Source organism: Erythranthe guttata, chromosome 11, assembly GCF_056151865.1.
Source record: "Erythranthe guttata isolate IM_541 chromosome 11, IM_541, whole genome shotgun sequence".
NCBI lineage: Eukaryota > Viridiplantae > Streptophyta > Magnoliopsida > Lamiales > Phrymaceae > Erythranthe > Erythranthe guttata.
In genome coordinates, this window is record NC_142543.1 from 1,511,037 (window position 1) to 1,526,608 (window position 15,572).

The 15,572-nt window shown below is 35.3% G+C and overlaps 1 protein-coding gene across 1 annotated transcript; it reads right to left on the reverse strand.

Annotated features, from left to right (window-relative positions):
- Positions 1–4: 4 nt before the first annotated feature.
- On the reverse strand, positions 5–12,581 carry LOC105961409 (Tetratricopeptide repeat (TPR)-like superfamily protein). The gene is made up of 23 exons (XM_012985636.2): positions 12,018–12,581; positions 11,277–11,338; positions 10,056–10,148; positions 9,730–9,802; positions 7,899–8,312; positions 7,669–7,733; positions 7,393–7,524; positions 7,208–7,249; positions 6,611–7,135; positions 6,372–6,529; positions 5,772–6,279; positions 5,577–5,639; positions 5,398–5,499; positions 4,977–5,300; positions 4,788–4,880; positions 4,612–4,713; positions 4,435–4,539; positions 4,181–4,314; positions 3,752–3,935; positions 3,452–3,583; positions 3,248–3,360; positions 2,265–2,346; positions 5–2,175 (listed from the first exon to the last, which is right to left on the reverse strand). The coding sequence occupies exons 1-23, from the start codon at positions 12,085–12,087 to the stop codon at positions 403–405; spliced, it is 5,349 nt and encodes a 1,782-aa protein (XP_012841090.2). The 5' UTR covers positions 12,088–12,581; the 3' UTR covers positions 5–402.
- Between the last annotated feature and the right edge of the window lie 2,991 nt (positions 12,582–15,572).

Here is a 15,572-nt window from a genome sequence, read left to right on the forward strand (position 1 = left end):
CATGTGAGGAGAAAAAAGCTTAAAATCTCAGAATATGGCACTGAATCATAGTTTCCGTCTGGGAGGCAAACTGTGTACAAAAGGTTTCTACGCAAAACGTTACAACGTGAATACGTTTATTATTACATGTCCGGAAAAAAAATGTCTGCAAAAAGGGGGGGAAAGAAAAGGAAAGAAAGAAAGAATTTTTAATCCTTGTCCAAGTGTAACTTCTGCACATCAAAGTAATAGCCAGTCGGCGCTTCTTGCACGCGCACCCAATGAAGTTCAACAGTTCTTTTCACGAGGACTCGAGAAAAATGACTTCCATCAACTCATTACCTCGTGTCCACAATCGCGGATATTCTAAAAAGAGCTCATTATCTAAAACTGGATTAGCAAACCGAAAAATAAAGAGCCATTTTAACTGGCTACCTCAACAACAACCTCAGCTTCGCTGTCGGTTGACTTTTCTTCAACAGCCGTGCTGCTATCTCCATGGCCTTCACCTTCACAAACTAATTTCTCATCACCTTCCATAAGATCAGAACGAGTCTTTTCGGTAGCCACTGCAGATTGTTCCTCCAATTTATCTTCATCCGACGCTTCTTCAACCTCTTCGACAACAACTTCATCTTTCCCGTCTTCATCTGCAACTTCAACACTCACAGCTGGAGGAGACTCCGTTGACGAATCCACCGGAGAAACAGGAAAGCCGATCGACTGAGGGTAACCGTTTGGTGAAATAGGATATCCGTTCGGGGAGAAAGTCATATAACCATTCGGGGCTACAGAGTACCCGTTCGGTACCCACGGTTGACCAGGTACGTACTCAACGGCATGCGGGCTCATTATTATCTGAGGGATGAAGACCTCCCCGTTGTGTTCACCGTTATGGAAACCTGGCTTATTTCTTGGAAGGCGATTATTTCCCGATCTGTTGTACCCACCGGTGAGACGTGGGCCGTACGGAACCCTAGCAGTAGCTGACTGGTGGGGCGATCGACGGACAGGATTGACTGCAATCATCGGTGGTGGCAGTAATCCTCCGTGCTCGATATAACCAGGTGCAGCAACTGAACCATATATCGGAACCGTGGTTGGGTTATATGGAGGTGCGGCTGCAGAGAGTTTCTTGCTTGGTTCCTTTCCAGCCTCCGCCTCGTTAGCTTGTGTCTGTTGTTCCTCGTTTGGCAGTGAATCAACGTTTTCACTTACCACTTTTTCCTTTGGACTAGAAGCATCTTTCTCCAGTAATTCAGCGGTTTTTCCTGAATCCGGTTGTACTTCTGGTTCCTCTTTTATGGAAGTAACCGAATTAGAAACCACAGAAGAATCGATTGATGTTTCACGTTCGGTAACTCTCACTTCTTCTGTTGATTTTTCATCGGATTTTTCACTAATAACTTGTTTTTCTTCAAGAGTAGCAGATTTAATCTCCTTGGGATCGAGATCCAACTGTTTTTCAGTTTCATCCCCTTCACTATTCTTCAATGTTGATGCTACTGCTGTTGAATCTCCTCCGCTCGTTTCCTTGCTCGAATTGGGATTTTCTTCAGCGGAGCTCTCCTTCGGCAGCTGCTGCTGCTGCTCCGCCACAGCCTTAACAATTGTGCCAGGTGGCGCTATAGCAACCTCTTTGTAAGAGAAAAGTTTTCCAGCTGTTTGAACACTCACCGGACTAACAACAGAAGCTCGAGTGACATCACTAGAAGCTGCCACAGCAGTAGGAGCATTCACCTTTCGGCTAGAACTGTTCACGGTTTTTTGTGGAGCCGCTACTAATGAAGCACCATTCTCGTTCGAATTTGTTCTCGGGGAGGTGAAATTACTAGGTTTAGCTCGGGGCTTAGGTGGATTCGACGTACTCAGAAAGTTGGTGTTCAATTTTGCTAGGGTTGGTCTTCTAGAAGCTGAGGGCTTACGGCCCACCGTTGAGCGCCCTTTTGGGAAAGCTTCTTGCCATCCTTCTTCAGATAGATCATTCTCTTCTGTAATGTCTTTGTTTTCATCCAGCAATGTATTCTCTGCCAAAAATATATCGGCAGTTTTCTTAGTGGACTCCTCAGAATGTGACTCAGATTTGTTCTCTTTATCACTTGTGTTCTGTGCAATAGGTTCGTTTTGTGATGGGAGTTCATTGTTGTTGTATTCTTCTGTTGTCGTTTCCGAATTCGGACCAGCTTTTCCTTTTAGCTGCATATGTGTGAAGGTGATATTTGGGTCAGTAAATTCATCAAGAATCGGGATAGCAGATACGAGCATATGTAGTAAAAATTTCAAACCTTAGCACGAGCTTGTTTCTTTTGAGCATCTCTTGCTTTCATCTCCGCTTCAGGGGTTATATAGTCCAACAAATCCGACACACTAAATCCAAAAATAAGTGCAGCAGATTAGTTAACATCCATTCAATGTAATATTGCCTAAGTTATACTTATAATTGTTGATAATTCCTAGCCCGGTTGTTTAAACTGGGTGGGCCAGAAATCTTCTTGGCCACTGATTTCATGTGAAGTTCACATTGAATTGTTCGATGCCCATTATCATATATTTTTTCAAAAAAAGAACGGACAAAATTAAGATATAATATCATCCACACATTTAATTACTTTTGCTGGCAAATGATTCTTACGAGTACTTTCTATTTGTGAACTATTCTGACCATGTATGACATTTAATCAGTAACACTTGTTCAAATAGACAACTTAAAACCGATAAAATTTAGACAACAAAGTAGTAATTAGCTTCCAACTAAAAGCTCTTCTTGAAAGAGCAAATTCAATAGAATTAGGCCATATTATCAATTTCAAAGTATGATCTGATGAACTCCAACCATCCACAAGTATAGATTAGTTAATATGATATATCAAGTTTATAAAATACTTGGACTTATTGGCATTACTCGAAAGAATCATCTCTTCCTTAAAGATGCTTGCAGGACAGCTCATATCAAATAATTAACAGAATAAAACTTATACCTTTTTTGACCTCAACCTTGTCTTTTCATGATTTTAGTGCATTCCAAAAGGAATTATGCTAGAATATAACATCTATACACATGGATGTCAGAAACTTTTCAATCCAAGTGGGTGAATTGACCTCTCTGCCCTCCCCCAAAACAAAAAGTGGATTATGCCCATGAATATAAACACATGATAAACTTAATTCCCCTCTTTTTTCATTTTTTTAACAGCCAGACTTACTATCTCATGCACATATCAAATCATGTATGCATAATGAGGTTGGAGAGCTATAACAGTAATATCACCTTAAATGGCCTTTGCTAGAGATGGAGGCATCTGGTTTCGGGGTGCCATTGCGTGCAGCTTCTTGTTGCTCCAGAGCCTTGGACTCGAAATATTCAAGCCATGCAGCCGCATCCTGAAGAGACGTAAGTAAGATTGAGAACAATACAATAATAGTAATAAGTAATAACAATAATAATACTAACTTATAAAAAAAATGCACCGACCTGTGTGCGTAAATCGTCTGGTCCAAGTTTAGACTGCAGTATCTGAAGAGTGGTTTGTTCATGCTGAACGCTAAGTGAATATGCCTCCATCAATGAGAGAGCAATTGCTATAGCATGATAGCTTGCAGCAGTCTGACACAGTAACCAAAAGAAAGATATTTGATCTATTAGGATACCCAAAAGTCTAACATTTGGCAGCAAATAATAACTGAGAAAGAGAGAGAGAGAGAGAGAGAGAGAGAGAGAGAGAGAGAGAGAGAGAGAGAGAGAGAGAGAGAGAGAGAGAGAGAGAGAGATTACTTGTATATGATCGGCTCCCAGCAGTCTTTGGTTACATTTAAGAGCCTCATGGAGGTACCTAAGGGCAATATGGACATTCCCCAAACCTTCTTCCATCATAGCTACGTTAATATATGTGGCAGCAGTATTTGGATGAGAAGGTCCGCAAGTTATATGCAAGAGATACAGGGCTCGGTTGACATACCTATATCCAAAAGAGACAACCTATTCATAAGTATATTCAAGAAATATATCACTTCAGCAACTAAAAATTAACTTGCCGCAAATTTTGTGTCTAGCCTTACAGTGTTATTAATTTATTGAACGAAGAGAACTCTAGAAGACGCTAATTTAGAAACTTCCCAAACTAAGTAATCCAACACAGAAGAAAGCTAAGAGAGAACAAATAAGTGCTCTTAAATTCTAAAAAATGAGTACATCTAGACATACTTTAAGGCCAGCTCAGTATGTTGGAGCCGGTAGTAGAAGACAGCTAAATCTCCATAACTTTTCATTGTATCTGGGTGATCAAGTCCAAGCTCTCTCTCATTGATATCTAAAGCTTTTTGCTGGTAGATGGTTGCCTGCTCACATTCAAAAGAAGCGAAGGATTATATCAGGAAATAAATCATTCTTTATTCTATATAATGAAAACAAAATGAAAAGATAGATTTTGAATAATTTCCAAGATTAATTTTGAATACCTGATTAAAGTCCCCAGTATGGTAGAGCACCACAGCCAGCAGACTATATGCTCCTGCTGTCATTCGATGATAAGGACCACACACTGCAACCAGTTTCGAGAGTGCCTTCAAAATTGAAAAGTAAATGTTGGTCATACTCCAGACTATAATCGTATGTTCTGTTTAACGACAAATTACCTTAGTTCCAAAATTAACAGCATCCTCCAATTTGCCTTTATCCAAGGATGTTTTAGATGATTCTAGAAGAGTACGGCCATCCGCAGACGAGCAAGCAACATGCTGCAGTAAAAAAAAAAAAACCTTAATATCCAACTCTGCCTCCAGTTTTCTAAAACGAAGCATTAGAAGCATACCTTATAAACAGGGACCATGCTAATTATGTCCGATTTCTTGAAAGGGAAGGGAGTGTCCATATCATAATCCCTAGGAACTAGTTCGAGTCCTACCTGGAACACAAGAATATATATACCACATAAGAGAGGAAATAAAAAATCTCAAAAATATCCAAGGTTTATAGTTGCTCAGAAAAAAAATTAGTCTACCTTGTGACAAAGCCCACGAAGAATCGCGAATTTTCTAAGATTGTTTCGATTTTCATCCTTCCATTGCCACCCAAACCTCTTCGAAAGGAATTTATCGACCCACTTCCATTTTAGTTCATCATCTTGACTCACATCTGCATCACCATTTCCAGTTGATGGTGGTGTACCTAGCAAAACATTCAGACATGAAGCAACTGAAGATGCCATATTAGCGATATCATCCACTGCAGCTACAACAGCCTGCAGAATGTGCTTGTAAGCTCGAACCACCATCTCATGAATACAGAGCGACTGAACATGAGGGAGCTTGTCTGCAAGTTCAACCTGATTCGACGAGGAAAAACCAGAAGGAATATTCTTAGGACCCAAAAAAAAATTCAATTTGATAAAAAAAAAAAAACTATTAAGAAAAAGGAATTACCACATGACCTAAGGAATGCATTTGCAAACCCCGGGTGTGCATGAAATCAGTCAGAGTCCTTCCATCAACAGGTGATAGTTCAAGCGAGCTAAAATCAGCAACCTGTACAAAAGATTTAAGTCATCATCTTGTAAAAAATAAGATTACGGTTTAAGGATAGATGGGAACGGTAGACTAACCAATTTCGGAAGGGCAGTATCAGCATAGTATTTGTGTGCCATCTCAATCAACTCATCAGGTGACTGTCAATGTAAATGGAGCCAGAGGAACTATATGTTAAGATTGCAAGACACTATGAATTCCAAAAATAAAATAAAAAATCAATCTTATTTTGTCCTTTTTCATGGAATAATATGCAGGCTCGAGAAGACAACCTTAAGGTGAAGACCAGTTTCAGATTCTTTTAGGCGCAAATATGCTGCTTCAGGGCATAATTTCCTCCACATGATCTCGTTTTCCTTGTCTTTTTTATCAAGTTCCTTCTTCTCTGCATCAGAACTATTACCACCACTTAGTTCCTTGTTCGAATCATTTTTACTTTGGTCATCTGGTTTCTTCTTTTTTAAATCCTTCAAAAGTCCACCATGCTTCCCTAAACCTTTCACAGCTGGTTCAACTTTCGACTCTTCATTCTTTTTGGACTCTTTTTCCACAGTAGCTTGATTCTGCAGATGTTGAACCCAACATGCACCGAGTTCCCACCTAACGGAAGTTGTCGGTTTAGATTCTTCTTCCTCAATTCTAAGTAAACTTTCACCAAGGACCTGCCTGACTAAAGGCCTACTGGTTTGTGATTCTTCTATATCCACATTCGCGATCCTTTGAACTGGGATAGATGATTGGGGTGCCGGTGTAGTTGACTTGTGCAACAGTATCCGCAAGCTGGAAATTCAGACCAAACAACAAAGTTAACAACTGTTCCCAGACGGAACTGTGAAGCAAAAAATTTGGTTTTCAGAGGTTATTTGATTAACCTATTCACATTCAGGGCATTTGCTCCTCCCTCGGGATGGTCTTCAATGTCAATATCCTGGGGAATGGGATTACCACCCCAATCCACCTCAGCTGAAACTTTCACAACGGCGGAATGCCCACAATGTCTAACAACCACAACACCTAATGTTGAAGTATCCTGTGCAGAAAGATGAAGAATAATTATTTGAAATAATATAAAAGACAAGTTGAAAGAAAAAAAAAAGGGTATTAGACCAACATGGACGGTAGCACTCTCGTCTGCAGTTATGCCTTTAAGCAAGTTTCTCTTGGTTAGGTCTTCGTGCGGAATTCCAAGAATCTGGCTTCCATCGATTTTGCTATCCAATTTTGTGCTTGCATTCGGCATATCTTTCGATACGGTAATAAGTAAATCTCCAACTCTTTCCTCGTGTGAAATCGACGAATCGGAACCATTTGTAGACTTCTGATTGATTTCCATGAGATGCTTTATTGCAGCAACTGCTTTAAAGACCGAAACGTCGACGAATAGGTTATGAAGGAGAAAGGCTTTTCTGTCTCGTGTCTGCCTCTCCTCTGCCGTTTTACATGGCATTGCTGCCAAAATCAAGAACTCCTTCGCCCACGGCCTGCAGTCGTGCTTTCCGTCTCTTCCTTGCCCACCTCCATTTCCTCCCCAGCTTTCATCTTCCAATGGAAGTGGAGGGAAAATAGATGGATTCTCAGCTACAACAGATGGCACTAGCCATGTGTTTGCTCGGTAACCATACGGAAGATTCGCAAACTGAAATAAATAGATGCCATCATTTAGCATGTTCCAAAAGTTCTTCATAAGTTTAAGAGACAGATTACTCACTTTATTATGCTCGGTGAAAGCTTTCATGAGAGCCTTGTATGCCTGAGAAACACCAATTAACTTTGTTAAAAGAGTGTAATATAATAGAAGAAACCATGGCTAAATAGGGAAAATACAGGTCCAGATTCGCACTTATTTAATTTTTAGAAAAATAAATAACAATTCCAGGATAAGACTCGACTTACAGAATCAAAAACTCGGCTTATCTGCTGCAATAGGCAAACTAAGGAATGACTCAAGAGATTCCGCTTTCCAGCAGGATAAAAACCTTTTCGAGATGCAACGATAGTTGTTGGCTTTCCACTGCAAATCCGCACCTAAATTCAAGTTTCGAGAAAACACGAATTAGTTCATCAAAGGAACCACACAATTTTGTGGCGTAACCACAAAAAAACCAGAAGGGCATTCCAAAATAAAATGAGAGCAAAGTAAGCTGTCCTTTAGGAGTTTAAGAAACTAACATCAATTTGGAAGAAATCATCATCTGTTTTATCCTCAAGGTACGGTCGATTTGATCTCCTAATATCTGCAGAAGTATGTAATTGTCACAAATGGATACACGAACCAGCATTCTTAAATGTCAATTTACATAAAAACACTACGATTCATGCACGATTTAACAGTAACTACAGGTACACAGAAGAAATCGAGAATTAAAACAACAAGTAGAAACGGGGTATAAGAATCTCACATTGAATTGGCGGAGTGAGGTGAGAGAACGAGAAGAAATCGTAGAACTGCCCGAGCCTAGGCGGCGGGTACATCATCGCCGCCGTAGCGTCGCCTTTATCCGCCGCGTCCGGTCCTGCGGATGCGACGTCGGTAGAAACGGTAACCTCCGATTTCTCCGGCTTGGCTTTCGAAACCCCCGCGACGGTGCCGGCGGCTTTTTTGTCCGCCGGTTTGGGCTTGGGTGAAGAATCGGCGGCCGCATTGTCGAAACCGGTTTCGGAGGTGGTTGAATCGGATTCCTTAGCGCCGGCATCTTTGGAGCCTGGCCGTACATTTTTGGGAGATGACGATGAACCGCCGAAGAAGGTTGTGCAGGCGGCTATGTCTAAAACCCGTCTGATGTGTGCTACAGCTGGCTCTTCCGAGTACTCCTCTACAGTGAATCAGAAATTTTCAGTTTCAGCCCCTACAGTTTTGTACTTCTTATTTTTGCCCATTTATTTTCAGAAATTTTAATTTTCAGCCCCTTTATTTTTGCCCATGTATTTTCAGAAATTACATGTATCCCGCTTTCTCCCGATTTTATTTATTTATTATTATTACTATTATTATTATTATTATTATTATTATTATTATTATTATTATTATTATTATTATTATTATTATTATTATTATTATTATTATTATTATTATTATTATTATTATTATTATTATTATTAATAATAATAATAACAACAACAACAAATTTGGATAGAATATTTCCCATAAAATCAAGTTAAAATTAAGATAAAACCCAATCTTAGAAATTTCAATAAAATATTTCCCATCCATAAATGACAATAGAAAATACATTGATATATATATATATATATATATATATATATATATATATATATATATATATATATATATATATATATATATATATATATATATATATATATATATATATTGGATGAGTTGGCACCAGAATAAGTTTAAATTCAATATCCGTTGCATTTCAAATTTAGTATTTTATAATAACAAATGAGTTCGTCTTGATTTTTAGTTTTCAAAACTATTTTATTAATTGTTATATTTTGTTCTAAAAAATCGTTATCAAATAGATATGTACTTGCAAGATATTAATTTATATAAATTAGAATGGCAAAAATGTTCGTATTTAACAGGTCCAAAGTATCGATCCATGTCGGTAGAGAGTTAATTGTAGAACATAACCCCTCTTGTGCTATTTTGAATTGCTAAATAAGTATTAACGATATTATATTATTTTTATTAGCTTAAATTATTTATATTGTATTTATTTTTTGTCACAATCCACTAATTGATGAGTTTTTAGTGGTTTGTTTAACTTTGATATTTTATTTTTGTTTAAAAAAAAAAAAGACGATGATTTTTGTTAAAAAAAAGAAGGGCAATTAAGGTAAATTACGGCCACCCCTAAGGTATGATCAAATTACGAAAAAAAACTCCTCTTGTTTGGATAATTACAACCACCCCTCTTAAATATTTTTACATAAAATTTATGTAATTCGGTTATTTATCGAACTAAATCGTATATTCAATTCAGTAAACGGTATGAAATGTTGGCGTACCGAAATTTCGGTTCGGTTTTACCAATTTAACATCCCTAAATTTACAGTTAGAGGGTTTTTTTTTTGTAAAATAATACATAGTTGAGGGGGTGTTTGTAATTATGCAAACAAGAGGGAGGTTTTCGTAATTTGTCCATAACTCAGAGGTGACTGTAATTTGCCCAAAAAAAGATATTGGGCGTGGAGCACAATTTAGACAAAAGTTGGGGGAATTTGTGCAATAATACAAAATACTGTATATTAATTAATGAATACCTTGTACGATGGTGAGGTGGCAGGGCTTGAGAGAGAGAATTTCCACCGAATCTTTCAACTTTCCCCCTCGTACCTGACACAAGAATTTATTCATCTTTCACAATAATTCTGTCATTTAATAATTAATACTCCACATATCATTAATTTATTCATTAATCCTCAAATATATATTTTAAAAATAAATTAACGGTCAGATATAATTTAACTAAACGTTGACCGAGATAAAACATCTAAACGGTTTACGTATTTTTTTAATTCTTTTTTTTTTTTTTTAAGTAAAGTACGATTTGTGTAAATCAGTAACCGTAGGGGTAGTTAGTAGTTACCTCATGGGAGAGGGAGTAGTTGGTCAAATGACAAGTCTCAACGTTGACCGCCAGAAGTTTCCTCACATCTAAGATCCTGTCCGTTGATATTCCCTACAGTGACATGCAATTGCATGAGATTGATATATATATAAGAGCATCTCCAATGGAGAGGGGGGGTTTTCCCCTCCCCTCCCCCTCCCCTCCCCATCCCCCTCCCCCTCCCTCTACCTACGTCGTTTCCAACCGTTCGGTCTTATATTACTTTTTTTCCAATCCCCACTCTCACCACTATAATAATAATAAAATAATAATAACAACCACAACAACAACAATAATAAAATAATAATAATAATAATAATAATAATAATAATAATAATAATAATAATAATAATAATAATAATAATAATAATAATAATAATAATAACTAATAATTAATAATAATTATTAGTACTAATAATAATTAATAATTAATAATAATAATAATAATAATAATAATAATAATAATAATAATAATAATAATAATAATAATAATAATAATAATAATAATAATAATAATAATTTAATTATAATAATACAATATTCAAATATAAGTAAAGAAATAATCTTCAACTAATTCAATAATTGAAAAAAAACAAGAATAATAACCACGAAAACAACATTTGAAAAACAACAAGGATAAAACCGAATAATACAACAAGAATGATATAATTGAAATTATGTGATATTAAATTATTGAAAGTATTGAAAGTGTTTATTTACAAAGTGTTGATTTTATTGAAATTATGTGATATTAAATTATGTAACTAAATAAATGAAATAAAATAAAATAATGATATAATACTAAAATAAATACAAAAGAAAAAGAAATAAAATAAACAAATTTGACATGTCAAAAAAAGAAAAGAAAAAAAGAAGAAAAAAAAAAAAAAAAAAAAAGAAACAATCGGTTAACAAAGAAAAAAAAAAAAAAAAAAAAAAAAAAAGTAAATTGGAGAGTAGGCACACGCCCCCTTCCAGCAAGTGAGCTGGAAGGGGGCAGCTCAAGCTAAACACCCCCTCCCCTCCTCCCCACCCATACCCAAGCCATACCCACCCCCTCATTACCCACCTCCATTGGAGGTGGTTTTGCCACCCCACCCCTACCCACCCCCTGACCATTGGAGATGGTCTAAGTTTTCTAAAAGTAATTATATATAAATACAAGTACCTTAGGTGTAATTTATCAAAATTAAAAATTACCTTAAGTGTGACTTGTGAGTCGTCAGGTATCTCAACCGTTACTTCTATTACCGTGGGTAGAACTGTAAAATTACATTAATTTTGTCAGCAACTGTTTATTCCGTTAATATAATAGTATAAAATGTAAAATAAAAAATATAATAATAAAATGTAAAATAAAACAATTACAAGAATTTTGTCAGCACCTGCTTATTGGGTTAATATAATAATAAAATAAAGAGAGGATTTAAGAAGAAAATTAGTCCACTGAAAACAGGCCTTTTATTAATTATCAGATAAGAATTTCAAATAGTATCAGTTTTTTATTAAAAATAATTATAAATAAATAAATAAATAAGAAAAATGATGTTTTATCGATGCATGCTATGTATACATACAAGAAATGCATTGGTTACATAAAATTGGAGCAAGAACTTGTGCACTTCCAATTAAAAGACAAATTTCTCCGATTTAAATTACTCGAAAAAATAACAACTTTTTATATAAAAATACGAAGTTTTTTAGTAATCGGTGGGGGCTATGACCCCCGATGACCCTATATTGGCTTTCCCACTGAATTCGATAATTTCTTCGAGAAATAAATGGCAGAAGAATGAACATACATAGAGCGAGATATTGAGCATAATCGGGTCTTACCTTACTAATTTTCGATGAAATTTCGTGAAAAATTTAAATATAATTAAATAAAATTTGGAAAAATATTGAAACAAAGAAGTAGGATAAGGATAAGATAATTCAAACCTTTCTCTTCTTTCTTCTTCTTCTCTCCTTTGGCTTTGTGTGGTTTTGTTTTTCCATTTTTAGGAGCCATTTATTTATTTTTATATTTTTATATTTTTTTGCTGACCTTCAAAACTGCAGGACTGAGAATTACAATGCAGTCCTGTAACAACAATGCTACACACAAGTATTATATGTCTATAATAATAATATTATCCAATAATCATTGAATAATATCCATCCAATGTGAGCAAGAAGTAGAAGAGCGGTACGACGAAAATTCAGCTGAAATTATATATCGATTATGTCGAAAATATTCGATATACGTTCACATGTGTGTATGAACAACAAACCGAAAGAATTCTGTTTTTTTTTTTTGAAGATTGTGTGAAAAAAAAAAACTAATGAAGTGAGTGAGCAAGACTATCTTTTAAAGAGTTTTCTTTTTTTGTTTTATATATATATGTGTATATATATATAAATAATATTTAATTATGTTGTTATGAATTGTTGAGAAGATGTTGAGAGAAGAGAGAGAGAGAGAGAGAAGGATAGGATAAGGTAATACACAATCCCATAAGCCTCTTTCAGCTTCTTCTTCTATTACTATATATATTTTTGTTCAGTTCTTACAAGAATATTACGCTGGCTATTCCAGGCCTCTCATTTCTAACCATTCTCTTTCTCTCTCTACATTCTCTCTCTCTCCTCTTTCTCTCTCACACACGCACACACACAGTGAGAGACAAATCTATTGAGTATTTGCCGTTTGGAAGGTGTTGATTTTAGGGACCGGAAACAGATGGGAAAAAAGAAGTGTGGCCACTTTACCGAATTAAGGTTTAATTTTGGGGGAGAAAAACTAATTTGGAAATTTATGTGTTTGGCAATTCGCCTATTTAATGTGTGTGGCTCTATTCTGCATCAATATTCAAAAATTAAAAAATAAATTATTATTTTTTTAAATATATAAAAACACTGTTTCATTCATTTTGGTCATGTGCCTAGCCCAAGTATTAAAATTAAGTCAAAATTGTAGTTAATTGTAATATAATTTTAGTAAATTTAACGGTAAATTACAAACACCCCATGAGGTATGGTCAAATTACAAAAACACCCTTCTTGTTTGGATAATTACAACCACCCCTCAACTCCTCAAATTTAGTGGAATCTTCGAGATTATATGGAATATTATCACTTTTGTACCCGTTTTATCCCCATTCAAACTCTACATTATGAAGCAAGATGATCATAATGTGTGATTTTTAGCTTGTATATATCTGTTTGTGGTACATCGGAAACTGTATTTTTACACAAAACGAGTACAAACTAGAGCACATTCCACGGAATCTAGATGATTATGTTGAATTTGACACCATAAGGGTGGAGGTGTAAGAAAAGATCATAGTTGAGAGGGTAGAAGTAATTATCCAAACAAGAGGGGGGTTTTTGTAATTTGACCATACCTCAGGGGGTGTTTGTTATTTACCCTAAATTTAATGGTCTTTTTTTGCAATTTCTTTTTGTGTAGTATTTATTTTATTTTCCGGGCCTCAAATACCCGTGACCAGTTGACTCGTGTTGAATCTGCGTAGGGCTCGTTTTTGTTACTGCTGTAAGGTTTTACGACGAAATAGTAAAGATTATTGACATGTTCGATTGGCAAGATTCATAGTTGTTTCAAGCCGGCTGCTAAAATGAAAATTCGTTTCAAATAATACTATTTTATTAAATCAGTGGCACCCCTCCCTTTAATATTAATTTATCAGGGAGTGACTAAACAAGTAAAAAACTATTTTATCCTTCAAATTATATGTTAATTTTGTTAAATAAAAAGTTTATAGACAAATCACATATAATACCAGAATTTGACAGAGTAATACAAAATTCTAACCCAATTAACCCAATATCTTACTAAATAAATAATTAATTATTCTATACATAATTTACACAATCTTATCTAATCCCAACTAATTCGATATAGATAACCGAACAAGCACTAGCAAATAATACTTAAAGTTACTCCATTTCATAATTCAACTCGTTCTTTATAAATTTTTAACTCGTATATTTTGCGAAAATGATTTTCCACCCCAACTTTTTTTTTAATTTTCATATGAAGTTTTAGGAAAATGATTTCCACCAGAAAAATTTATAAAAATTGAGACATCTCCACGTGGCCATAAATATGTAGGTTGTAGATATAATAAGAAATGTGAGGAGAGGAAGTACTTATGGAAACTTTTGATTTATGACTGTACTTAGCTTTTTTTTCTTACTTGCTGCTTTTCTATACTAGTAATTTTCCATTTTGTCTACCAGTTTCTACCTACCTGACATGCAACATTTGGTGACGCTTTTATTGTTTGAATTTACTTGATTCATCAAATTAGATGAAACATTTCATTTAATTTCTCCCATACCAATTGATGTTATATGACGATGATCCCGAAATTGAAAAAAAATAAAGAAACATTTTTACCGAATTCTCGTGTTTTTTTGAACACCTACCGTTCAAACTTCGTTTTCTTTGAATTTTAGGGTAAATATATATACCAACCGACATTTTTTAACGATTACATTTGTCGTAAAAATGAAATTATTCATCTCAAAAACATAAAAAGTAAAGTAAAAAAATTATGCCACTCTTTGATTACGACCACCTCCTGAATTTATGTCAAATTACGAAAAAAGCCCTCATGTTTGGGTAATTACAACCACCTCTTCAACTATGAATTTCTTACATGTCCACCCTTATGGTATCAAATTCAACATCATCTTCTAGATTCCGTGAAATGTTCTCTAGTTTATACTCGTTCTGTACAAAAATGCAGTTTCTGATGCACCACAATTTAATCATTTTGTTTTAAAATGTGGAGCTCAAATATGGTAAAATGGGTACAAATTGAAGAATATTCAACATAATCTATAAGATTCTACTAAATTCGACACCGCAATGGTCGACGTGTAAAAAGATTTAGGATAAATTACACCCACCCCCCTGAGGTATCATCAAATAACTCACAAACCCCTGTCGTTTTAGGAATTACAATAACCCCCCTGAAATTGACCGACCGTCAATTATGCTAACAGAATGAAGGAATTTACCGAATTACCCTCTAAATTATAATGTCTGGAAAAAAACGAAAAATGTAAAGAATGGAAAAGTCCACTTTACCCACAAGTTCATTTGCAGATTCTAAAAACGTTTCATTGCAATTTTTAGGGTTTTTATTTTTCTTGAATCTCTCTCACTTTCCTTCGCCTCTCACTGCGATTCGAGGTCTTTTGTTGAAATTTTCACACTTCAGTTGACTGCGTTGAGGGTTGAAGGCTGGAAATTCGTGGGGTGCACGAAGAAGGCTTCCTGTTTGTTCATACGCAAACAGAACGGTGAGTTTTTACCCATTTTTTCTGAGTTTTAGTTTGTTATGATGTGGTTAATGGATTAGGTTTCTCGTCTCTTTCCTCTTTATTTATGAGTAAAAATTTTCAATTTCCCCATGTTGTTAAATGGGTTAATTTAGGGTTTTTTCAATTTAGGGTTTTTTCTATATTTCTGGTTTTGTAAATCTC